The following is a 26,549-nucleotide window of genomic DNA, read 5'->3' as shown; positions in this document are numbered from 1 at the left end:
GAGAAAAGACTTCATCAAAGTCAACTCCATGCTTTTATTTAAAACCCTTAGCGACAAGTCTTGCCTTATAAGCCGGCTTAGGGTTTCCAAGGGTACTTTTCAGCTTGTATACCCATTTGCATGGCAAAGCCTTCTTGCCTTGAGACAGTGCAACCAAATCCCAAGTCATATTCTTCTGCAGAGAGTCTATCTCAGACTGCATAGCCCTCTCCTAGGAGTGACTGTCACCCCTTGCGGATAGCCTCATCATAGGTGAGAGGCTCTCCTGCATCTATGAGAGCATCTGTAGCCAAGACATAATGCATCGAGGGCTCAAATCTATCAAATGGACGTCTATCTCTAGTAGACCGTCTCACGGCAGGCTCTGCGGGGCTGGTCTAAAACCTTGGCCATGTGTACCAATAGCTGCTGCAAACTGTCCAACTAGCTGTGCAGGAGCACGTGGCTCCTCCTGAAATATATACCCCGTATATCTCTACCACCTTCTCAAGCTGCCTATGCATCTTGTCTTCATGGAAGACTACATCATGACTGCAGATGGCTTTCCGCGCTTGCGGATCCCAGAGGCGGTAACCCATCTCGCTTGCATTTCCATAGCCAAGAAAAATGCATTTGATACTCTAAGAATCCAACTTAGTATGCTTGTCTTTGGATACATGGCAGAATGCCTCACATTCAAAGACACGTAGATGCGTATAAGACGAAGGTTTCCCAGTCCATATCTCCTTTGCAGCCTGGAAATCTAAACCACTAGAAGGTGATCTATTTATGGCATGCATAGCTGTACTAATTGTCTCAGCCCAAAAGCTTTGTGGTAAGCCTACATGGCTAAGCATACTGCGTACATGCTCTTGGATAGTTTTATTCATCCGCTCAGCCAAACCATTTTGGGGTGGGGTATAGGGGGCGGTCAACTGACGGTTAATACCTCTCTCGTCACATAGTTGCTCAAAAGCACGTGACACATTCTCCCCCATTGTCATCCCTAAGGCATTTCATTCTATGCTCAGTTTGGTTCTCAACCAATGCAAGCCATCTCTGAAACACAACCAAGACTTCTGACTTAAGCTTAATGGGGTAAGCCGAGACTTTACGTGAAAAATCGTCAATGCGTGTCACAAATACATTGCACAGACATCCGAATGTACCAATGCCAGAGGCTCACACATGCGTGTCATATTAGACTTCTTATGTGTATTTCTAGTCTGTCTGCCATAAAGACAATGCTCACATGAATCAAAACATGTGTAGTCAAGGGGCGGTAAGTACTGCAAATCAAAAAGCATTTTCATTTCCTTCAAGGACATATGGCCCAAATGGGCATGCGAAAGAGATACATGTGAAATGGAACGGATTGACAAAACATGGTCAATAGAGGATCCATCAACTACAAGAGGATAGAGACTGCCAGCCTTGGCATCTCTAGCAAGCACAAGTCTACTACAGGTGGTCTTCCAAGCAGAATCTCTAAATGAAACATGAAACCCAGTATCATCAAGATGCCCTGCAGACATAAGACTGCATGTAAGCGCAGGTATATAACATACATCCTGTAACAGAAAAGTACTGCCAGTAGAGAACTGTAGCCGTACATCCCCAATGCCAACAATAGCAAGTGACCTATCATCACCCAAGCGAACTGAACTAGAGATAGTACGGTAGGAGTGGAACCACTCACGGCATGGTGTAACATGAAATGAAGAACCAGAATCCAAAAGCCAGCACTGCGCATACATAGAGTGAACATCGGTCAACAATATAGTATCACAAGAACTAGCTGTAAGTATGTACTCCCTATCGGAGTCATTAGTCTGTATGACATTTATCTCCTTCATTTTCACACTGGATTTCGCAGGCATAATGCTGCGATCAAAGGACTTTTCCTGTACTTTGTCTTTCCCCTTCTCTTTGCACTTCTCATTGCGCAACTCATGACACTGGGGGCGTATATGACCCTTCTTGCTACAATGATGACATGTCACATTAGTATTTCTCCCACGAGACTGTGAGAGTGTGCTGCGGAAGAGGGAATACGAACACGGAAGGAGAGAGAGAGAGAGAGAGAGAAAGCAGAAAATAAGGAAGAGAAATCTGCACTGACTGAAATGAATGCTGAATACAAATGGGAAGGCGGAAGGAGACTGATCAGTCCCTGCACACAGCCCACAGCGTCAATGAGGGCACCAGATCAGGCTGATGATGATGGCAGCACCACCACGGGGGAGGAGTGTCGGAATCTATAAGAAGACAAGTGATCAAGTGGGGAGGGGGGCTGCCTATAAATAGGCAAAAGGACAAACCCTAACCCTAACCCTAACCCTAAAATGGGCGCAAACCCTAAAAATGCCCCAAAATGGGTGCCCCACAGTAGTGATAAAAAAAGTGGCCGGGCAGCCAATGGTTGCCCACTAAAAGAGGCCAAAAAGAAATACACATCCTAAGACAGCAAGTCAAGAGTGACTAGCCTCACCCATCATAACATATGACAGACATGTCAGACCTCCTAATGTCCTCGTCTGACTCTGACTGAGGCTCACAGGCAGGAGATGACAAGGCATGAAAAACATGACTGCTAACACCCCCTCTCAGATCCTGGATGTGGCTGAAGGCCGAAGAGAAAATAGATCCTGGGGTGGCAAGAGGAATGCCAATGTCGATGAAGTCCGTCGATGTAGATTGCCGCTGAAGGAGCTCCTCACGATCCTGGGAATCCCCCTCTAAAACACTAGGGGCCAGGGAATCCACAGCCGCATCATCGAGATCGTCCCCCTCTGAAAGGGATGGGGGGTACGAGGGAACCACCGGAGGAGAAGGTGGGGGATGGGAAGGAACCTGTGGAATAGAAGGTGCACAAGCGGAAACGGGTGTAGCAATAGACTGCCGCAGAGGACCCTACATCAAAAAGGGGAATGGAGCCTGTAAAGCCCGCTCTCCTGCCAACCTGTAGATAAGACAGCTCCTGTAAAAGAATCCTCAATAACAACGGCATGCTCGGTGAAGATCACTCTTGTGCCAAGCCTCGTAAGGCCATAAACTGAGAGGAGGGGAAGGCCCAAATCTGGAATATGTAGGGCCTATGAAAAGGAGCTCGAAGGGCGGTTGGTAAACAAAGGCAATGTGCCAACACCACTAATAGGCACCGATAAAATGTCACCAACAGTGACTGAACCCTCTGATGGACGGAGATCCTGTAACAAATCACCTCGGGGAGTCATATGACTCGAAGCACCACTGTCCACTAACCAAGGCTGCGTAGAAGACACTGCAGCCACGGAAGAAGGATCCTTCTTCAAAGCATGGATATGAAGGAGCACTGACTCATGGGTAACAGCTGGTGTAGAGGTAGAAGAAGGCTCCGATGTAGATCCACCCTTTCTCCCGGACGAAGGTGAGGGTACTTCTTCCAGCATTTCTCCTCGGGATGTGTCCCTTTCCCACAGTGTGGGCACTTCGGTCTCTCCAAATCTAAGTCAGAGCCTGAAGAACTATCCTGTTGCTTAGCCTTTGACTTCTTCTTCTTCTTTTGTCCTCCCGAACCTGCAACAAAGGCTCTAGTGGAGTCGGATCCACTAGCACTGACCTCTCTGAGTCGCTCGTCATGCTCCAAGACAAGCGGGGATAGCTCCTTCCATAGAAGCTGGGCATGGGTCCTCGAAGTAAGAAGGCTGGTGTAGAAGACATCAAACCGAGGCGATGGCAGCTGAGTCAAGAGAATCATAGCCATGTCTTCAAAAGATATCGTCCGACCGAGGGATGCAAGCTCATCCCTCATATCCTGTAATCTGTTGATGTGGCCCTTCATGGAAGGACTATCATCAATAGCGAGCATCCGCAACTTCTTTTCAAGAGATATCCGGTGGGCAAACGTCTTCTGTTGATAGAGAGACGTGAGCTTTCTCCACACGTCTGCTGCAGTCTTCAACCTGTGAACATGAACAAGGACAGAATCCTGCAAACTCAGAAAGAGGAAAGATCTGGCTCTAGAATTGAGCCGATCCCATAAGGTTGCACGATCCATAGATGTCCCATCTGCGGGATCCACCTTAGGCCGGGGAATAGGAACAGAAACAAGCTCCCAAAGATCGAAGGAGTCCAAGATACACTCCACCTTGCAGGACCATAGAGAAAAGTTGGAGCCATCCAACCTGTCCTCTTTGGGTAGCTGAGGAAGTATGGATACCTGTACAGGGGGTACCAAAGGCTGCATCTTTGGCCCACTGGAAGGGGCTCGCCGAGATACATGAATAGAAGGGGGACGGGAAAGAGAAATAGACTCCGGACGACGGTCCTCGTGATAGAATTCACGCCTCCGTTCAGATGAGTGTCGAGACAAAAGCTCGTCATCTGAGTCATCAAAGCCCGTAAACTGATAAGAAGACATCTTCCAATCTGCAAAACACCAAAGAAAACTTTGCCGATGCCGAATAATGACCAGCAGTATGGTCACCGATCACCAAAACGCAGGCGGGGGAGGCCTACAGACACCTGGAGCTGCAAAACACAAGGTTGTCTGATGAATAGCACCAAGACAGAAGCCACCAGTACCAAAACGTAGCCTAGGAGTAGGTTGCCAGCAGGAGAAGAGCCGCCTGGAGATGGAACGACAGCCAGATCAGCAAAACGCAGATTGGAGGAATGTCGCCCAGCTGTAGGAGTGGCCGCCCTAATTGAAAACGCAAGCAGGAAGTGGTGGTTGATGACGTGGCAGCCCCTGGAGGGGGCGCCTGCAGCAAATGCAAGGATGGTGACACGTGGCAGCCTCTGGAGGGGGCCGCCTTGGCTGTTGGGGATGAGGCCAGCAGCAAACGCAAAGATTTGGGTGATCTCCCGCGTAAATCTCAGCTCCGTGTACTCTCCTTCGGCTCTGATACCATGTGAGAGTGCGCTGCGGAAGAAGGAATACGAACACGGAGGGAGAGAGAGAGAAAGCAGAAAATAAGGAAGAGAAATCTGCACTGACTGAAATAAATGCTGAATACAAACGGAAAGGCGGAAGGAGATTGATCAGTCCCTGCACGCAGCCCACAGCGTCAATGAGGGCACCAGATCAGGTTGATGATGATGGCAGCACCACCATGGGGGAGAAGGAGTGTCGGAATCTGCAAGAAGACAAGTGATCAAGTGGGGAGGGGGGCTACCTATAAATAGGCAAAAGGACAAACCCTAACCCTAACCCTGAAATGGGCGCAAACCCTAAAAATGCCCTAAAATGGGCGCCCCACATTAGTGACCAAAAAAGTGGCCGGGCAGTCAGTGGTTGCCCACTAAAAGAGGCCAAAAAGAAATACACATCCTAAGATAGCCAGTCAAGAGTGACTAGCCTCCCCCATCATAACATATGACAGACATGTCAGAGCTTCTAATGTCCTCGTCTGACTCAGATTGAGGCTCACAGGCAGGAGATGACAAGGCATGACAAACATGACTGCTAACAAAGACTTGTTGCGCGACTTACCACGCAACTTAGACCTAGACTTCTGCAAGTCTCTGCCACGGCCATACCCACGGTCATTCTTGCCATTACTATCTCTGCCTCTAACAGTCAAAAGCATGCGACATACGAGAGGCATCCAAGTTCTTACGGTTGATCTCTTCTTGCAGAAGTGCACTCTCTACATCATGCAAGTTCAAAATAGTAGCCGAAGCATATAAGGCAGTGTGGATTACATCCCGTGACTCACATAGTCCCAAGCAAAAACAATGGAGTAACCTCATCATTAAAGGTGATACCCTGCGAAGTCAAGTTTTTGAGAATAGCATGGAACTGGCTCAAATGAGCAAACATTGTCATATTCTCCTTCATGCGCAGGTCCATAAGCTGCTTCAGCCAATACATCTGACTTGCTGGACTTTTCTTGTCATAGAGATTTTTAATTTTATCCCAAAGCTGCCAAGCAGTCTGTGCTTCCTCAACCACATTATAATACACCTGTTAGTGAGAGACAAGATGAGGGTGGACTTGCATAACTTATCAAGCTCATCCCATTCGTTATCAGTCATAGTTTCAAGCTGCTCGCCATGCATCCTTAGTGGCTTTATCTACGATTTCTGCACCAATACCTGCCAAACTTGGCTCTTCCAATAGGCATAATTTGTACCATCAAGCTTAGTGATGTTGAAGATAGCACTGTCAGTGGAAGAAGAACCCATAATGCAGTCCAAAACAGTGCAGACAGTTTAAATCTGCTTGCTGTTTTCTACTGTAAACAGCCAAAATACCACCAAAACCAAGGCAAAATGACCGTGAACTGATAGCTAATGATGCTGCCCACAAAGTACTATCAAAAGTACATAAAATCAGAATGATTCAGCGTGAAAATTCCACATCAGTCCATACATAACTGCTTGCTGTAATAAATTACAGCTAGGTACAATGAGAGCAAAGTGTAGGCAAAATCAATGCACCAAGTCAACCACTGACTGTCAAAGCATAACCAACATCAAGCGGGCATAAATCAACATATGACAGTTATACGGACATCGAGTAAACACCCAAGCATGTCAAACGAATTCGTCAGTAAGCCGGCATATCCCCTGTGTAATAGGGCAAAGTGTACACAACACTGGCAAGACCTGACACAAAGAGGTGTATGCTCAGGGAGTGCGAAGCCCAAATCAGCCCAACTACATGTATGCGGACCATGGCATATCAACCATGCAACATCCAAGTGAAGAAGATCTAAGTCTCAGAAGACTCAAAGCTCAATAGCATAAACCACCTGCTCAATGTCTGCCAATTATCCAATGATGCTTCCACTAGTACAAAAGCCATATGGATCAAGCCAAGAAGCTCAAGAAAGGCATATGAGAGAACCAATGATGAAAGATCCAAGACCAAACATCAAGAAGACATCATGAGCATATAGGCTCTATAGCCTTCAATTAGAGCATTCATAGACATCAACTGTATCCCAAATACAACTCTGGCAAGCCAAGAAATATCCCAAGTAAGTTCGGGAAAGCCAGATACAAGCCAAGACAAAGCACTAGTAGCAATTGGCTCCAAACAATGTAACTAGCATGTAGTAATGGCATAGGCCAAGCATGTCAAGACCGGTCAAACATAGGTAACATACATGCCATATGTACATCCAAGACGGAGCATCAAATGCATTCCAAAGCCGAGCTCAAGCTCAAATGAAGATCTGGAACCAAAGACAAGCTCGATGTCGTACCCCGAAGGCCAATACTTCATTGAATATCCCAAAGACATAGCCCGAAACCAATAGGCATAACCAAACTAGAGGTAAAATAACCTGTCAACCAAGGTAGCATAAATCCCAACCAACAACGAAGTGTCTGCATCCAAATCAAGGCTCAATAGCTCTCAAATAGCATATCCAGGCATAAACCATGATGACCAAGCATCAATACATCCAACAGGACACCCGAATGTCAACAAAGAGCATTATGCATAAGCCGTCCCTGATAAAACCTTGCTGCCTAAACAATGTACAGCAGTAAATCCCTGCATAAATCAAGCTATGGAAGCTCAAACCAAGTTTCAAAGCATCTCAAAACATTGGGCAAACATCCCCAAAGCATCTGGGCATCAAATACCAAGCCTCAAGAGCATCACATAAGCTAAGAGCATGACATTTTCTTGTTGTAAATCAACTCAGATTTGTTGCAAAAAATGTTATGATCAGAATTTGGGAGATCTAACATCGCCATCACCTCCGGAGCATACCGAAACTCCAAGTTAGGCTCTTACCTTGCCTAAATCAGGTTCTGGATGCCCTAGATATGAGAAAAAATGGGATTTTTGAGCTAGATTTTGAAATAGGCGCAAAAAAAGAAAACGTAAGTTGCTACTATGGGGCTTGCTGGTTATGTTGAGGATAAGGGGGAAAATGGGGGCATACAAGATGCCCAATGAAGCCAAGAAACACCTGCAAAGAGCCTATGAGGGCCAGGGAGAGGCGGGAAATGAAATCTTACCTCGAGGGGAAGAAGCCATGGCTGGCATTGAAGCTCTAAGCTCTAAGTCTTCAATCCGGGCTGAAGTAATGCCGGGCCAAGCTCCATGATCAAGCTCTGATCCAAAGCTCTGATACCAATTGAAAGGTGAGAAGGATCGAAGCTTTCTTGGAAGTGAGCTATGACAGAGAGCAAGAGCAAGAAGAGAGAGAGACACAAATGAGAACTCCAACAGTCACAATATGTGACCAGGCTTTCCTTTATTCAAACTGTCCTAAAAGAATAAAGAATAAAGTGATGGTGACGGGCATTCGTCACCTGCAGTGTGCAGTGGCGGGTACTATCAGTGTAGTAATACACAGGCGGCTAGGCAGAGGCGCCTTTACCCCCAACAAGACAACCAGTTGATAGTTAATATGATGGCATGTTTGGTTATAGTGCAGTAGACCATGTATTTTGGTTATTCATGAAGCATCCATTTTAAACATTTCTCTGTTGAGAGCAGCCAGCCTAGTAGATCTGGAGAAGTCCGATTACCTATCAGATTTTCTATTATTATTTGAGGGATCAATATAATTGTACATTAATTTTCACTTGGTTTTGTATTTTTAATTTACCTTTCCTTTAAAGAACAAAATTTTGTCACCTTGTTCTGTAAGGCATGACTGCCATCCTTCAGAAAGGTCCATTAAAGGTACATGGCACCCAGGAGACTATGAGAGCCATGTGGAATCATATTCTAACATTCCAAAAGTTTTACCTTTGGGTGCACACAAGCATTGGTTAGACCAGGCCTTCAGGGAGCAACTTGGTCGTTTGGATAACAAATGGGACTTACTATCTGTTGTTACAGGATAAGAAGTGGGTTGCAAAGAAAGCCAACAAGGTTTGGAAGTTGAAATGTAGACTGGTGTGGTTGTAAAGATCATGCTTAATAATGGTCGGATTCAAAGCCCCTTTCCATACATAAGATGTTCATACAGAAAGCATCTATCTGTTTGTCTTGGTTTTACATTGCCTCAGGACTTTGTTCTAAGCAGCTACTATTAGAGGAGATTTAGTTTCTTTCATAGATGAGCCTCAAGATTTAGCACCCTTTGTTGAAGTAGAAGCTTTGATTGCTACCCCTCTGATGGAGGATCAAAACTTTGAGACTGTTGTTGATAATCTCACATCTTGCTTCATTTGGGTTTCTTCATCTTCCCTTGTTCCTAAAATGTTGTTGAGAGGAACATTTGAATAACTAAACTTGAATGATACGAGCTAAGGCCTGAGCTTAAAGCAGCCCCTCTGCTTCAAGATGATGAACAAGTCAAAAGGCTGACGAAGGCCGATCATTGATGGTGCCTGTTTAATGGCTGATGTGGTGATCATGACGTGATGATCTGCTGGTGATGACCTGCTGGAAACAATCTTGCTTGCTACGCCATCCTGTCCTGCTGCCTCCCGATAATGCCATGCCTCCAGTTACCCCCTCCACGCTGTCACAGCCACTTCCTTTCCTACTACCTTCTCCCTGCCCTGAGCTCGCTCAGTCTTCTACCCACCTCTGCTGTTGTTACCTCAGCCCGCTCAGTGTCCTACTGGACTGAGGCCTCTGCTCTCCTCAGCCACCTGCTTCTGCCCTTCTCAGCCATCTGCTAAACAGCTCTCACCCTCCTTTCCTAGACTGCTTCTCTGGATAGCCACCCTGTGGCATCAAGGGCATGTGCTGCCCCGCCACCCTACCAGCATTGTTCCATGTGAGGGCATGTGCCCTTTCCTTGTCACTCGGTCCCTCCTCACAAGAGTCACCCCAAGACCAGCAGAGCACCAAAAATTCAGCAATAGAACCCGCATAGCAGCCAGAAGGAGAAAATGTGATCCATAAGATAGTAACTGTCCATCTTCTACCTTCAGGGACTCCAGTGCAGCTCCCATGGCTGATGTTATCCCATAGAACAGGTTCAATCCTAATGTGGAGCTCAACATCAGAGATAAGAGTGGCAGCTCAGGGGCATGATGTGTTATCTCTGCTGTTTCAATTAGTAAGTGACAGACCACTGGTGCACACACTGAAAGACATGATACAGACAGTCCTCACAGGCACCCCTGTGAGAGTTACAAAAGTAACCTTGTTAGGAAAGGGTGCTTCAAGATTAGCTTCAATACACCAAAGCAATCTGCAGTGGCGCTTGCCACTAGCCCATTACTTGTTTGAACTGCAGTTGCCTTCTTTGATAGATGGATAGAGGGCAAGGGCTATTCCAGAATCAGAGATGGCATATCTATCGCAATATAGTTTCTTGGCCCAGATGAGTACTTCTTGCACCATATAGCCTAGATTGGTAGAGCGTTCGGGCATGTGATCCAATGGGATAGCACCTTCATAGATGCCATGGTTGAGGGGTGCCCGTAGTACCCATTAGTTAGGGTTATGGTCCCCAGTTTTGCATTGGGCTCCCTTCCTTGAGCCATCAACATTCCATCAGTGCATAGAAGATTCATGCTCCAGATAGTATACTATACTGGCCTCCTAAGATAATACTTTACTTGTAGGATGGTTGGCTACCTTGCAACCGACTGCCTAAGGATTCAGTAGAGAAGATAAATTAGTAGGCCTTGCCTAGACTCATTTCAAGATGAGGAGGGAGGGCCCATGCCTCAAAAGAGGAGTTAGAGGGAGTGGCAAAGGAGACTGGGGGCAGTGACAGTCATCAGGCCCAGGTGGCTGATAGGCAGCACAAGCATGCATCAGACGGTGATCAAGTGGATGAGACCTGCATGTGGCGACCAATCGATAGGACTAACACGTGGGGGTTGGGGGTAAACGGCACACGTGATGATAGGACCAGCGCACAAACCAGAAAGTGGTGACCAGTCGATGGGGCCAGGCGACTGACGGGTAGCACATGTCTAATTGACAGACAGGTCGACACGGGTTAGGGTCGGGCCAGAGGCAGGTCAATGGCCCTCTTCATTAAATCTGGAATTTTCAGTTTTTCTTCCTTCTCTTCCGGGCGTTCACAGGCATAATCTGTGCAAATTTGGGGCTTTTCCAAATTTGGTGCCTGTCACATATTTCGGTGACTCTAGACCCATAAATTGCAAACATTGAGTGCACAAGTCTTAGAAATTTTAGGGATTTTCAGGTTCAAGTGCAATTTTTGCTCAGTTGAGCCAATTCCTTTGGAATTTGTGCACTCTTGGATTCTGAAATTGGGGCTTTTGCAGAATTCGTAAAATTTCTGCAACATTTGCCCACATTTGATGCTCGAGAACATGAATTGATGCAATTGGGACAATTTTATTGTAAAAATTTTGGGGCTTTCCACATTGGTGATGTATTTTGAGTTGATTTGAGGCTGGACAATGAAATTTGCAGCAGATTTACTACTGAGTGGGAAAATTTTGAGCTTTGGATGCTTCAAATGTTGTAAAAGGGCAGCTTCTCTTGGTATGTGTATTGCTAAATGCTCACTATGCAGTGAAACAGTGGTAAATACAGCATTTGGGTTATTGCATTTGGGCATTATGGTGATGTATTACTGAAGTGGGAGCTGTCATTAATGCAAATGTATCAGATTTGATTCGTGAATATGCTGTAATCAGTACTTGAGATTGAAATTGCAACTAAATATCTGCTTCTTGGACACCTTGAAAGTACAAGTGTGTGTACTTGTTACATTTAGCAACCTTGCTATTGGCTGAAAGAATTCAGTCCTTTATTGCAGTTTTTTGTTGCTGAAGATGGCTGACAGTGCATCTACATCTAACACAAAGAATCTCTTTGAGATTCGTAAATTCGATGGCAATGGTTTTGATCTTTGGAAAGATCGTACACAAGGTATACTCTTTCTAAAGGATTGTGATGATGCTTTAGCAGAACATAAGCATGTTGCTTTGTCAGATGAGGATTGGGCTAAAATGAATAAAAAGGCCATTACTTACATTAAAATGGCTACCTTGGTTGATATAAAGGGGCTTGATATTACCTATACAGTTTGGGAGAAACTCAAGGCTACTTATGAGAATACGCTTGTCAATCAAGTACATCTCATGCGAAAGTTGGTCAACTTGAAGATGAGTCTAAGCCTCAGAGCATTTGAATGCTTTCACTGGTATTTAAGTCAGTTACAGGATGCAAGCTTGCCAGCTTTTGATCCTAAATTGAGGGCTATCTTCTTGCTCATGACCTTGCCCGATTCATGGGAAGCATTGGTTTTGTCATTGAGAAATAACCCCAACTTGACATTTGATGGTGTGTGTTGTTCTATTCTCAATGAAGAGATCAGACACAAGGCAAGTGGGAAAAATAGTGGATCAGCCTACAATGTAAGAAAAAAACTGAAAAAAGAACTAATGCTGCAAATAAGAACAAAAATTACAAGATATAACTTGTTATCAATGTGGTTGCAAAGGGCATAAAAGCCCGATCATAGGTACTTTAAAAGGGAACAAGAACGCAAGAAGCAAGCTAATGCAAAAGGCAAAAAGAATGAAAGGATGGAAACTCTATCCCTTTTTTTTTGCAAGTAAAATATGGCTAATTATATTACTCAGAAGGCTATATACAACGAAGTGCAAATGCTCAACAGACTAGTTGGAGTTTATGCAAATCACAAATCCATTATGTATACAAGCCTCTCAAGGTGGTCTAGGGGGGATCAAGGCAAAAAGCCATGGAGAAGGGGTGTATCGCCATGTGGGGCTGCCTACCTGCATCATGAAGAACAAGTCATGGCTGCTCCAGGTGCGCAGAAAGTGAAGACGAAGTTCCTGACGGTCTCGAGACTCGCCCTACACCTGGTCCCATTCGGCCGCGGAGGGAGTGGATGATGGAGGTCCAAAGCTCTACCAAAGTCACATATACTGAAAGGCACTCCCCGCCAAAAACCACTTGATAACGTGCCTTCCAAATATGCCATCCTGTAAGACTTCCTATGGGCTCCAATACTTGGCTGATGGGTAAAGCCTCCCAGTCGACCACTGGACAAGACTCAGCCTTAATGAGAAAAATCGTGTCTTGCTTCCCAGCCTCATACAAAAGGTGATGGCCCTAGTTGACTTCTTGCCAACAAAAAACCCCCCACGAGATACATCCAAGGCTGGGTGCCACACGGCGTAGAATACGGCAGGCGCCTCTCCACATGAGCTATGTCGGCTCACAAAACCAAAGGCACTGCTTTGGAGTTTCCAAATGCTGCTATGGGCAGTGCTTATAACCTCCATCCTGTTGCATCTGAGCCAACCAACTCCTAACAGCTAGACCCCCATGTGCCAAAAGCCAAAGGAAATACAATACCCTCCTCAGTCTTGAGCTATCCCATAGGCAACGCCAGAAGGTTCGATGGCTCCTCTCCACATGAGCTATGTCGGCTCCCAAAACCAAAGGCACTGCTTTGGAGTTTCCAAATTCTGCTATGGGCAGTGCTTACAACCTCCATCCTGTTGCATCTGAGCCAAGCAACTTCTAACAGCCAGACCCCCATGTGCCAAAAGCCAAAGGAAATACAATACCCTCCTCGGCCTTGAGCTATCCCATAGGCGACGCCAGAAGGTTCAACAAAAGGCATCCGTGATGCTATGCTCCGCCGAGTCTAAGCGAAGGCGCTCAATCCATGTCTTCCTGCATCAGTACATATCTACCAATCCTGGCTGTGTACTCCAAGAACCTCAGAGGCTTCTTGGCGACCACAGTGGCCGACCATAGCCACTCTCCAAGATTCCACTCCACTCATCAAGTGGCTTACTCTCCCATATCCAAAGGCGCCACTCTTGAAACTCCTCCCATGGCACATAAGGGTCTAGTCACCAGGTCTTCCCTTGGAGTCCGACCACACAAATCCTCCTCAGGAAAGGATAGCAATCTCTTCATCTTGTTGCCCTCTGTCAAGAGCCAGATGCCCCCCCATCCTGCATGGTAAAAAAAGTTTCGTAGGGGGCACCACCCACTCTACATGCCACTTGTAAGGGGATACCTACCGATGAGAATCTAGCAACCCACACCTCCCCAGGTCTTAAAACGAATAAAATGCACACCCAAATCAGTTCCACTGGCTCTTGGATCAAGGAATCTAGCCACTCTTGAGGGATTGTTGAGTCAATCTCCCTCCTCAGCTCAACTCGTCAGTGACATCTTGATGCCCGTTGCGACACCTCCTGACCCACCATCCTGTACACCTCTCTCCACGTCCTGATAGTATGAGCAAGGCCAGCCTCCCAACCAACCCATTGAATGTGGGAGCACTCACCTATATGTATCCCATCTCGATCTCTGTCCTAGGGAATCCAGAACAACGGCTGGCGGTCTATCTCCTCCTGGCATCTTGGGGGCCTCTAAACTAGGGCCTTGCAAAGGCCTTGCCACACTCGAAGTAAACTATGGAGGAAGGAAGATCTGGGTGGCATGATTTGGGCAGTCGTGAAGATCCATCTCAAGGATGGCCTCCAACTTGTGCCAAGCCTTGGTCTGCGCTCTTGGAGACCCTTTTGCAAAAGGACCTTCCAGGTTTGCCCACTTGGTGTGAGACCATGGACCACTAGCTTGCCTAAAAGGGCCAAGCTCTGGAACTCTAGGTCAATGATCCCAAGCCCTCCCTCAAACCGATGCCGGATGATGGTTATCTCACGCTGCCTTGGCCCGAGAATGCCTAGAACCGTCTGAGCTAACCCAGAGAAAATTCCGCACTAGGCGGCGAATCTGTATCACACAAGACGAGGAGAAACACCAACAAGAGGCGATGTACCAAGCCATCGCTAGGAGGACCTGGTTGACCACGAGGGCTCAACCTGCTAAGGAAATGCGGATAGTGCTTCTTTAGGTCAACTTCCGTCTAATAAAGTCGAGAACTAGAAGAATCTGCTGTGGGCAGGAGTGATGTCGAGCCCCACTTGGAACCCTAGATATCGGACGGGCTGTCCCCTGCTCACCCATCTGAACCCCAAGTGGACATCCCACTCCGTGCTAGAGTATGGATCTGTAAGAAAACTAACCGACTTTCGCTAGTTGATTTTTGCTCCACATCTGGCAACTCTATCCCTAAAGAAACAGAAAAAGTAAATGTGGTATCCAGTGTCGTTATTGAGAAAATTGAAGAGGATAAAGATGTTGATTTGTTGGTTGCGTTTTTAGATCCATATGCTATGACAGTGGAAGACATGTATATCACTAAAACGGATGTGATGGATGCCTTGTCATATGATGGTTTGTCACAATCGTGAATTGTTGAAACTGGTGGTTCATTTCATGCAACTCCATAATCTTTGAAAAGTCTACCTTGGCAAAAATCATACATGTGATATTGAAGGGATGGGCACCATACACTTGGCTCTTAAAAATGGTTAGGAATTGTTGATCCTTCATGATGTTAGGTATGTACTTGGCATAAAAAAGAGTTTGCTTTCTGTTGGGCAACTAGATAGCAAAGGTTACTTCACTACTTTTGGTGGTGGAATGTGGAAGATACAGAAAGGGTCTAAACTAGTCACTAGAGGTGGTAAAAAGAAGACTCTATATTATCTCTTTTGCAAGGCACTTCCTGGAAAGTTTATTACAGTTGTTGAAGTACATTCATACATGGAGTTATGGCATAAGCGTCTTGGACACATGAGCCAAAAGGGTTTGCAGGCACTTTCTTCACTTGGAAGAGTTTATGTGAAAAACTCAAAGCTTGACTTTTGTGATGACTATGTTCCGGGTAAACATGTAAAGAGTCTATACTCTCATGGAGCCTCTAGGAAGGCATGTATCTTGGATTTAGTCCATTCTGATGTACGCACCATGCCAATAAAAACTTATAGTGGTTTCCATTATTTTGTGTCTTTTATTGATGACCATTCTAGAAAACTATGGGTTCCTTGCTTAAGTAAGAGAGTGAGGCATTGGATGCTTTTAAAAGGTTTTATTCATTTGTTAGTACTCAAAAGGGTTTAAAATTAAAATGCATAAGAATAGATAACGGGGGAGAGTATGTATCTAAAGAATTCGATAAATTTTGTGATACAAATGGATTTAAAGGGAGCTTACTGCTCCTTATAATCCGTTATCTAGTGGTGTGGCTGAGCAAATGAATCGCAAGTTATGTGAGAAGATCCGTGCATGCTGTCCACAACTAATCTCTCGCAATTGTTTTGGGTACAGGCACTTAAAACCGTGGTGCACATTTGCAATTGATCTCCACACCATGCACTTGAAAGTGGCATTCTTGAAGAGGTTTGATCTAGCAAACTTGCTTCAGATAACTACTTAAGAGTCTTTGGCTGCGAATGCTATGTACATGTACCTGTCGATAGCAAAACTAAACTTGACATGAAATCTCATAAAGGTATCTTCATGGGCTATGGAGATGACGGTGAAATGGGCTATAGAGTTTGGGTTCCAAGCATAAACAAGGTGCTACGCAGCCGAGATGTGGTATTTAATGAGTCAAAGCTGCTGAAAAATGTCACATCTAATGACTCAGAAAAAAAGGAAGTTAAATTTCAGCATGATCAATCACTTGAACAGCCATCAATGTATCATTATTGAGCTAGATGAAAATGGGCAGTAAGGGGATACTGAAAATCAGCTAGGGTACCAAAATCAGCATGCTGAGAATGAATTACAGCAGCCTGAAATTCTGTTATAGCAACCTGAACATGCAGTTCAGTAGCCAAATAATGAGGTCATTGACATTCTTTTGGATGTGGATCCATTATGTGATAACTCAGATCATTAGGTAAGAAGGTCTACACTTGTCAGAAGACCTATACAAAGGTTTGATCCTTCTTTGGATTGCATTTTGCTCATAGATGAAGGTGAACCTCTTACGTATAAAGAGGCTTTATCTTGTGAATCGAGAGAGAGAGGGTGTGGGAGAGAGAGAGTGATCGAGCGATGGCAGGAGAGCAAGACATGGCGATGATTTGACCTGAGCACCGTTTGCGTTGCTCTTTGACCCGGATTAATCGTATCTGCCCCAGTGCACCATCATTTTCTGCTGGTCGTCAAGCTGGTAAACCCTAATCGTCCTACAATCTTACGTGATCGGCATTTCCACAGGGTTGCGCCACAGATCAGGAGTGTTGGTGCTTGAGGAGGGTCATGCACAGTCTTCCTACCTCTTTTCAGTCCCGCAGCGGGTCACACCTACCCTTCTTGTAAAACGTGACTTGCTCTTGCCATCCCTATACATACATACTACTGGTCGACCTGCAGATTGTCCTCCCTCCTTCCTGCAACATCTAAGTGAACGATTGAGAGACCGAGAAGACCTTTCGCAGTTACTACTCTTGCGTAGAATGTTTCCACACAAGGCCTGAAGAAGTCAGTCCTAGCTCAGATCTGGTTGGACATAGCTTGTTAGTGTTCAGTAAGACATTTGTTATCAACATCTAGTTCTACAATGGCAAATCTGCAGGTATCAAATGGTATTGATATGGCCTTCCTCGATCAGCATATAGGGCAAGGGAATGACGAAGACCTGGAGGGTTCGGATGGTGATTTCTCAGCTGAAAACCTTTGGCCATTGATGGATGGGGATGAAATGGCCAAGCGTCGTAGGATTTCAGTTGAAGAACCGGTCTTAAGCCCCCCCAAATTTGCCTCAGTCAGAGGCTAATGCTTCTTGTTCATGCTAGCTATTGCCAATCAGCTTATGTCGGATTATGCCCATGATAATGAGGGTAAAGCTAACGCTTTTCAAATGGGGATCAAGTAGTTGCAATCATAGGAATTGACTTGGTCTTAAAGCAAATTGTTGTTTTCCATGAAAGGGCTGCCATCTTTTACTTTACAAGAACGTCTCCCTTGATCATTAGAATTCGTGCTTGGCTGCAGTCTATGCTAGTCAATGTTGAACAGTGCCATGATGATGCTTCAGGGCATATGCAAGCCCCTCTTGTTGAAGAGATATACGATGGATCGAGGGGGTTTTTTGAGGTTCTATTTCATTCCTCGGAAGTGCGGGCTTTCATCATGCAATTTATTCCTTTGTTTTGGGATGGGCAGCTAGTTCGTATGGTCCCTTGGAGGCCTATGGCCAAGTTTCAGGAGGTGCTGAGGCACGCATGCCCAATTTGGATGGAGGTGGTTGATTTTCCTTGGCATCTTTGGAGACTCCTCCCTTTGGCACTGAGAACTCTTGGTGAGGTTTTGGTGGAACCTCGGTTGGCTTCCCCCAATAGGAATAGGGCATGTATGTTGTGGGATACACGAAAACCTCGCTCGACAAAAATTCGTTTTGAAGTTCTAGGGTTACAAACATTGGTGTATGAGTTGAAATGGGGTACTTTTGCAAGACATTGTTTCATATGTGGCCAGTTGGGCCATTTCATTTCGGAATGTGACAAAAATATGGAGGTAGTGCAAGGCCCTATGGATCAAGATATGGAAATGCAAGACCATCATCCTCAGCAAATGATTCAGCAACCAGTAGCTGATCCAGAGTAGCTTTTCCAACATGGTAGTAAGGAAGGCAAGAGGGATGTTCCTCACATGTTGGGGAGCGTGCTTCAATTGCGGTTGGGCAAAAATTGTCTCCTCGGGAGGATTCTTGGGTCACTGTGGTTCGTCATAATGCTAGACAAGATTCTTGCTCAAATCCTGCCCATCCTCCGCTACCCCGAATCACTTAGACCTTTCAACACAGAGGTAAGGGGTTTTATATGAAACCTCAATCTTTGCGTGCTTCGACAATGGAAGACAAAAGGACTTCTGATTCAGCTTTGCGATTCGATGCTCGTGGAAGGCTTGTGCCTCCTCGGGATGTTTTCGGTTCCCAGCAACTGCGGTTTCCTTCCCGAGCTTCGATTGTAGCTCTGGAGAGGGCATATCTTGTAGATGTTATCCGAAGTGAAATGAAGAGATTCTAGGCTACCAAGGCTATTGATGTAAAAGGGAAAGGAAAAGCGGTGGTTCAGTAGTTTTTCTCATTTGTCATTGATCATGAAAATTGCTTTGTGGAATGTGAAAGTCATTTCTTCGGGCAACAAGCAGTATTGGTTGCGGAAAGTTGTGTTAGCTAGAAATTGGGATGTTTTTTGTGTTGTGGAGCACAAACAATACGCTTTGGCTCGATCTTCTTATGTATATAAGGATTATGCGGTCTTTTTTAGTGGTCCCACTCCGTATAAATCGGGAGTTATATTGGCTGTTACATCCTCCCTGCAACCAGCGTTGGTTTTTGAAGATACCCGCGGTCGATTAGTGAACGTTGAAATATTTTATGAGGGAGAGGTTTTTGTGGCTTATAGGCATGTATGCTCCTTCTACTGCAAGGGAACGTCATTAGCTTTGGGATAACCTGCACTGCCTTGCTATGGCCCATCAAGGCTTTGTCATGGGTGATTTTAATGCATGTGTATCTGGGGATCAGGTGACTTTCCCGCAGTCAGTTATGGATGGTTCTAAGCGACAGGCATGGGATGCTATTGCAGAGATGTCTTTGAAACAAGACATGTGGTCTTGGATGTATCCATTACAAGTTGGATATACCTATCGTTCTTTTCAGCATCCAAATACCTGGGCCACACTGGATAGGTTCTATATTTGCCAAAGTGATTCTTTTCTTCGTGCAATCATTGATATGTGGGTGGAAAGACAGCATGTTTTGTCAAATCATTATCCTTTGGTCTTGGAAATGAACCACAGACTCGTTCATGCATTTAAGGCTCTCCTTGCACAGTTGCCTCTTCGTTTTAATCAATCTTTTCTCCAACAAAACCAGTTTTTGGAAGGTGTTCAGCAACTGATAGCTTCTTTTAGCTCGAGGGTACTGTCTATAGGGATGGAAGCATGGGCGGTTTTTAGGGATAATGCACGAGTGTTATCCCGACACTATGGTATTCAGCATGCTTCCTCTTTTCGAGCTGAATTGTAGCATGCCCAATCATTATTGGCCCATGCCTTGTCTCTGTGTCAATCTAGGGATTCCAATGAGGACTTGCTCACATGCATTGAATGGTTGAAGGCAGGGTTCAATCTCTTCAAGAAGAGGAATATGCAAAATACAAACTGTTGGCCAAAGCTGAAGCTTTACACGATAATAACTGTCAAACTCATCAATTTTTTGCTCGTTTGCATTAGAAATATGCCCGGGAAAATATTGTGCGCTTAAAGGGTGGGCAAGGTGTTATGGTCACTGATCCATCGTTGGACCTGAATCCTCCCTAGGGAGAAGATCAGCATGATACACAAGATCTAACTGCCAATGTAGAAGACCCTTGAGTTTGGCTATGTGTCCCTGGATGCCCATGGCAAAGTCCAAGACAAAAGCATTCCGCGTGATTGTGCCAATAGCCCCAAAATCTGAAAAAACGGAACAAGACCAAATATGGTTGCATTGGGGTGGGATATTTGTCCTTGGGAAAAACCCAATCAAAACGGTGCAACAATAGACCAACAACCGCTTGCCAAATATTTGTCAAAAGAGTCCAAGTTTTTCTAGCCAAAGGATAGGAAATAAATCTATCATGCGAAGATTCCACGCTGGTTGTACATAAAAATAGTTGCCATTTGAGATTCCTTGCTTAGAAAGAGCCAAGGCAAGGGGAAGGCCACCAATGATCTCTCTCCAAAGAAAGTCCTTGCATTTGAACGAGGTCTTATTCAACCATCCTTCCATCACTATCATTTCCCACCAAGCCTTGGATTTATGCATGCCCATGCCCCAAATTGTATTGCCTTTAGTAACCAGCCAATCATTGTTCTTAATTAAGAGATGATACACCTGGTTAGCTGAAGCCTTTTGAAGACAAAGATGACTAGCAAGATCCCAATCTTGGCAAGGGAAATCCGAGTCGATTGCAAGAAAAGGCTGCATCAACCTTTCAATCCGGCCCCACAAGTTGCAGTATCTACGAGGAATCTAGAAAAGTCTCCTTGTTGTACGAAAAGACATCAAGCCCCCACGGCTCATCAAAGTGGCATCTGTAACAGAAAACAAACCTAGACGTGCCATATGAACTTGGGCCTTGTCTTGTTGTTTCCCGTTCCAAGAGAGCAGCTACGACACCGCCAACAATTCCAACTGATCCTCTGTAGGATGCCAGTGGGCCTTTTGGAGAACAAGCCTCCAAGAGAGCCAAATGATTTACCAAAATGGAGGGTGTGGAAAAGTGATGCCACCATGATGCTTGTATGCTGCTCTCTCTCTCTCTCATTAGAGAGAGAGAGAGTACATTTACTCAATGACCTGATACATCTAACAATAACTTGGCTAGATATAGCTTATCCTATTGCCTGATCTGAAGGGGTTCCGTTAGACTTTGTAGATGATCCAAAGCAAGAATACTGATAGAAAGAAACAAAACAAGAACTTCGAATGTATGAACAATGAAGTCTGCAAGATGAAGCATGAGATGTATAATACAATACCACCGAGAATGATGAACAGCAATAGTGTCTCCAGTCTCCCTCTTTGGCTTTAAGGTATACCATATTGGCATCCCTACCCTGTCTGGTCTACCCTTGTGTTGCATTCATTTTACATTGTAAAAGGTCACCTGGAAAAGTGATTAATAATTCCCCTATGATGGCACTGCCCAAGTGAAACACTGCTATATGAGAATGGCCCTCATTGTATTCCCTTAGCATAGCATTGTGTTTTGTGATGTGAGCACTTGTAATGGATGAAAACTCGTGATTGTGAGCAAATTGAAAAGGAAATCCCAATGTTATCAAGGTGCATTTTATTAGAGATATATATCATGTTACGGCAGTTGTTATACCCACATGCTTTTCAGCTCAGTATGATGTGTTTGTTGTAGGTCAAAGTGACATTGCAGAAACTGTTATCAAGGAAAGCGAGGCAGAGGAATCTTCAGCAAGAACATTCTTGGAAGATGTCCGCCTCACTTTTCCAGAGGTACATGTAGTATGGTTGCAAGCTCTTAGAATGATCCTTTCAACTAAAGCTTTTCAGTACAATGCATTATCCACAAACTCTTTTGTATCACTATGTGTAGGTTCTACGTTCTGTAAAAACCAAGCAGGTAACCTATTCTATTTTGAACCACTTGGTCGATTATCTTCAAGGTCTGGAAAAGGTAGGATTGCTGGAGGAGAAAGAGACAAATCACCTCCATGATGTTGTCCAGGTATAACTGAAATCTACTTCCAATAGAGCTCAATGACCATCTTTGTCACTTAAGCTACCACATGTAAATACATCCTTTCTCATGGGAGGTCTATCGGTTAACTTGCCAGGCAGACCTGAAGAAGCTATCACGTAAACCTCCCTTAGGAAAAATGCCTTCTCCTGTTGAGACATTGAGTAACCAGCCTTTTGTTGATGAGCTTCCAGTCGAGGTCCAGGAGCCAATAAAAAGTTCTGCAAAAGAAAGCATGAAACTGAGAGGCAGCATACTTTTCCAAGAAAACTCGAAGGCAGAAGGAATTTTTCTGATTGCAAATGGTGTTGTTAAGGTCAGTAAGTATTTTGGGGCAGGTAACTTTATGATTTTAAAGAGATGGAATATTGCAGCTCTCTTATTTCATTGCTGACTAAAGATTGATATACTTTGTGAACTGTGAACTGTGAATTGTGAATCTTGCATGCAGTGGAATGACAAAGCTTCAGCAGGGAAACACCTCCTCCATCCAACATTTTCACATGGAAGTACATTGGGACTATATGAAGTATTGACTGGGAAACCTTATCTCTGTGATGTATATGCAGATTCTGTAGTACACTGTTTTTATATTGAAGCAACCTCAATACTGTCAGCACAACGAAGAAATCCTGAAATTGATGAGTTCTTCTGGAAGGTGCCTAAGTTGTTCAAAGAAATCATATGCCATGGCTTATCAGATCTCTCTCTGTTCTTGCGAGTGAACTAATCCTGCATGCTTCAACTGAAACAGGAAAGTGCCCTGGCAATAACAAAAATTCTCCTCCCAGAACATTTCGAGGGGATTTCTATGCCTGAGATGCGTAGTGTGGTGATGGACAGGTCTGTTATGAGGACCTATCTGAGAGGTGAAGTAATAGATATACTTCCATGGGAAGTTGGTATCTTGCTAGAAGGATTCCTTAAACAAGAAGGCAATGATGAGATTATTGGGGCTCCCTTTGTTCTCACCTTACTTGATGGAGAGTTGTTTTCAAACAACAATGCAGGTGTCTCTCTCTCTCTCTCTTTCCCCCAAAAAAAAACCCAATAGATGCCAAACGAGGAATTGCTTGAATAGACAACTCCCTGAGCTTGGTTAAATTTACCAAGTCTGTGTGTGATTTGCAACACAGGAAGAACAGGAAGCCTCCCACAGCAAGGTGCTTCCTACCATGCAGAGTCCCGCTCAAGGATCATTGTGCTAGACCTCACAGCATTTCATTCTGAATTAAGACGGTCTTCTGTTTCACTGCTGTCATCAAGGGCGCTCCCTTCTCGTTCCAGCTTTGAACATGAAGGTCTTATGCGATGGCCTGATGGACGTTATGCTTCAGAACTGCAACTTGGAGTCATGACAGTTCCCCCACCAGCACTGGAGTCGATCCCTCCCTCTACCAGACGCTCAGCCAGAGCCATGCAATTGGGCGTATTTGCACGAAAGGTTACCCTCTCAAGCATGTGTTTTCTTTAGTATGGACATTCTTTACTCGTACGCTAACAATGCATTTTGATACTTCTTTTGATCTCCCTTTACAGCTAAGAGGACGTAGTAACAGCTGGAGGGTGAGCAGCACTGGGAAGATGATCTCTTTGCCAGGTGCAAATAACCAACCACGACAGAATCCAGCATACGGAAAGAAGCATATGTCGGCAAGTGTGTTGCCACGTCCTTACAGTGAGAGCAAGGAACAAACCATTACTTCCACTCCAAAGGAGCAGCCGCAACAGCGGCAGCAGCAGCAGGAGCAACATGAATTGAAGCATGAAGACTCCAGCGATGGATCTGACGCAGAAGAAGAGCATATCATTCGCATCGATTCTCCAAGCAATCTCTTTCTTGCACACCCTGCTCACCAAAGATAGGAGCATCAATCTCCTGCTGCTGCTGCACTATACGATGGCCTATCAAAAGCTCAGTGAAATTATGGCCCTTATTACATTTTCAGGCTTTACTTGATGCGTCACCAAACACTGGAGCTGAGTGGAAACACAGAGAAGCCTCAACACGGTTGGAGGTACCAACTCATCAGAGGCACGCTCGAGAAGGGGGTGTCCATCTCTACCTGGTATGAAATCGGCCCCCTTTGTTATGCATACGTAGGTTTATATATTCTCAGCCTACTATCAACATGTGGCAGCTCAGTGGAGATTGTAGACTGATAATTTAGGTGGCTCAGCATGGCCTCTACTTGCAAAATATAAACTGTGACTATCCACTGTCTATAATTGTGGCAGTGTCCTCTGAGCTGCAACCTTGATACTCTTGTAAAAATTGCGCTACCCTTCAGCGCCTCTGCTGCTTTCCCCCTTGGTAGCATGCTTTGTATAAACTATGGAACCCTTGCTTGGTTCATGTGTGTATACTTAAATCATTCTTGTATTACTGATCACTTTAAAACCTTACCATTGTTACCTTTTGGCATGTATTGCGTTTGTGCTATGCCAATCCACCAAACATAAAACTCTTTGATGTAGCATTTCCCTATGAGTAGATTATGTGCACGCTATTTCTCAGTGACATGATTAATGACCCACTAGTATCATTAAAATTGCGTTGTGGAATGTCTTAAAGCATGTGAGGCAGTTTGAGGGTACATAAGTTTAAACCTCGTCGCGACTTTGTGGCACCTTTCGAATTTTCAGCCTAATCACAAGGGCTTACCTTACTGAAGATTGCTCAAGTAAATTTTTTGCATTTAAATAACTCCCTAAAGATGATGAAGTTAGAAAGCATTGGCCCTTGGGATTGAAGATTGTGAGAATCATAGGGAAAACATTCAATTTTACCATGAGAATCTTGCCTACCATAAACTGTAATATGACCTAAAGAACCTTTTTATTCATGGTTCCAACTACAAGAGTAGTGAGCAAGTGGATCAATCAAAACTTTTGTGCTTTTTTCTCTTACATGATGAAGATAAGCAATAACTATACACTTATTAAAGCCTTTCAGGAGTATGTCTAAAGCTTAAATGGGATCGTTCTAAATTGTGTTTTGGCTTTCCTTTGGTTTTTTACCATTACATTGTTCCTTGTATATTACTGATGGTCATTGCTCAGTGATTTTGAACTCTTGGAATTCACAATGCAAGATTTGATTCATCAAGCACAATTAGGAGTCACATAGAGGTTGACTAGATGTGGCCAACATTTTAGATGCAATATCAAAATGTTGAAGTGAGTGAAACTTAGGCATCAAATCCTTGCATGAGCTTATTAATAGTTATGGTATTTCTTGCTCTTCCAAGAGTAGACTACTTGATTGAGAACCATTGAGGGTCAAGTTGGGGTTCTTACTCATGAATAAGATTCCATAAGCCTTGTGAATTCTAGAGATGGTGCATCAAATTTGACTAAGTCATGAAGTATGAAGTAAGTCTTATTACATTGCAATAAAGTGGTTGCACTATTATTTTGTAAATCATGAAGCGGTTGCATCAATTATGCTAATCTTTGGGAATATAAATTTGAGAGCTAGACTCTCATGCAAATTATATTAAAATTGATAGATCTCCAAGTAAAATAGTGGTACTCCATCTATTTTCACTCTATGATGGCTTATAGACCTTAGACAAGCATGCCAACAAGGGAACATCAATCATATGGCCACAAGAGTGGGTTGGATGTCCACGAAGTTGTAAACCCTAACCTAAGAACTTGTGTAAAAGGGATGAAAAAAATGGAATAAGCTATCATGTGTGTATAAACTTTCGATCATTATCTTCTTGTTCTATTTACTAGCTAGTTTGTTTCTTTGCTTTTGCATATAAATGCTAGATGTTAGCCTTTATACTTGTGGCAATCTTGCCAATTTGATTCGAATTTCGACAATCATGCAATAGAGGATGCTTTTTCACTCTGGTGGGTTTTTGTTACATGTTTTTTTGTATTTTGAGCATTGCATTTGACATCATGGAAACATTTAAAAAAAGTGAGTAAATTATGGTTTATCCAAGTTGTATTACTTAAAAGTTAATGCAAAGGTATTGTCAAGACCTATAGGGTTATACAGATGCTAAAGAAATTGTGATTTGAAGGACTAATGCATGCATGGAGACATTGCCAAAATATAGATTAATGTTGTGAGTCCTAATTTTCTTCTTTTGAAACAAGAGCAATAGAATAGCTTCATCACTACCAAAGTAGAAGGGGAAGTGGAGGTTAAAGTGATCTATAGATAAAGAATACAATTAATCAAACACCCAAGACATTAAAACTTACATGTTGAAAATTTTGGAAGTCCATTGCTTTGTTTCCTAGGATTTCACAAATAGTTTTACAAGTACACTATAATAGTAATATTAATAGACAACTTACAAGAAGCCACATGTTTGAGCTCCTTTTAAAAGGATGAATGAGGTAACAACATAATGAAGGCCTTGCTAGTTTGTTTATGTATTTAATTGACCTTCAATGTTAGCCACACAAACATGAATAATTTTTTAGATCGTGTAAACCTATAATGTTTGCAAGACATGCATAGGAAACAATGTGTCATATGTGCCTATGATATACACTTCAACATGACTTAGGATAAACCATCAAGACTTTCATAC

General features: G+C 44.1%; 1 protein-coding gene across 3 annotated transcripts in view; it reads left to right on the top strand.

The window, feature by feature from the left end:
- Positions 1-24,523, top strand: part of SOS1 (sodium proton exchanger, putative (NHX7) (SOS1)) — a 214,738-nt gene extending 190,215 nt beyond the window's left edge. For all 3 annotated transcript variants that reach the window (XM_087697809.1, XM_087697807.1, XM_087697810.1), the window contains exons 18-24: positions 21,649-21,746; positions 21,847-21,978; positions 22,088-22,306; positions 22,442-22,648; positions 22,745-23,000; positions 23,127-23,434; positions 23,530-24,523. In XM_087697809.1, coding sequence (XP_087553935.1) covers positions 21,649-21,746; positions 21,847-21,978; positions 22,088-22,306; positions 22,442-22,648; positions 22,745-23,000; positions 23,127-23,434; positions 23,530-23,856 — 1,547 coding nt within the window. In that variant the 3' untranslated portion in view covers positions 23,857-24,523. The remainder of the gene's footprint in view (positions 1-21,648; positions 21,747-21,846; positions 21,979-22,087; positions 22,307-22,441; positions 22,649-22,744; positions 23,001-23,126; positions 23,435-23,529) is intronic.
- Positions 24,524-26,549: the final 2,026 nt, after the last annotated feature.

This window comes from Lygodium microphyllum, chromosome 17 (assembly GCF_053477565.2).
Source record: "Lygodium microphyllum isolate KBCC chromosome 17, Lygodium_microphyllum_v1.1.10, whole genome shotgun sequence".
NCBI lineage: Eukaryota > Viridiplantae > Streptophyta > Polypodiopsida > Schizaeales > Lygodiaceae > Lygodium > Lygodium microphyllum.
This window is presented reverse-complemented; position numbering and strand designations above follow the sequence as displayed.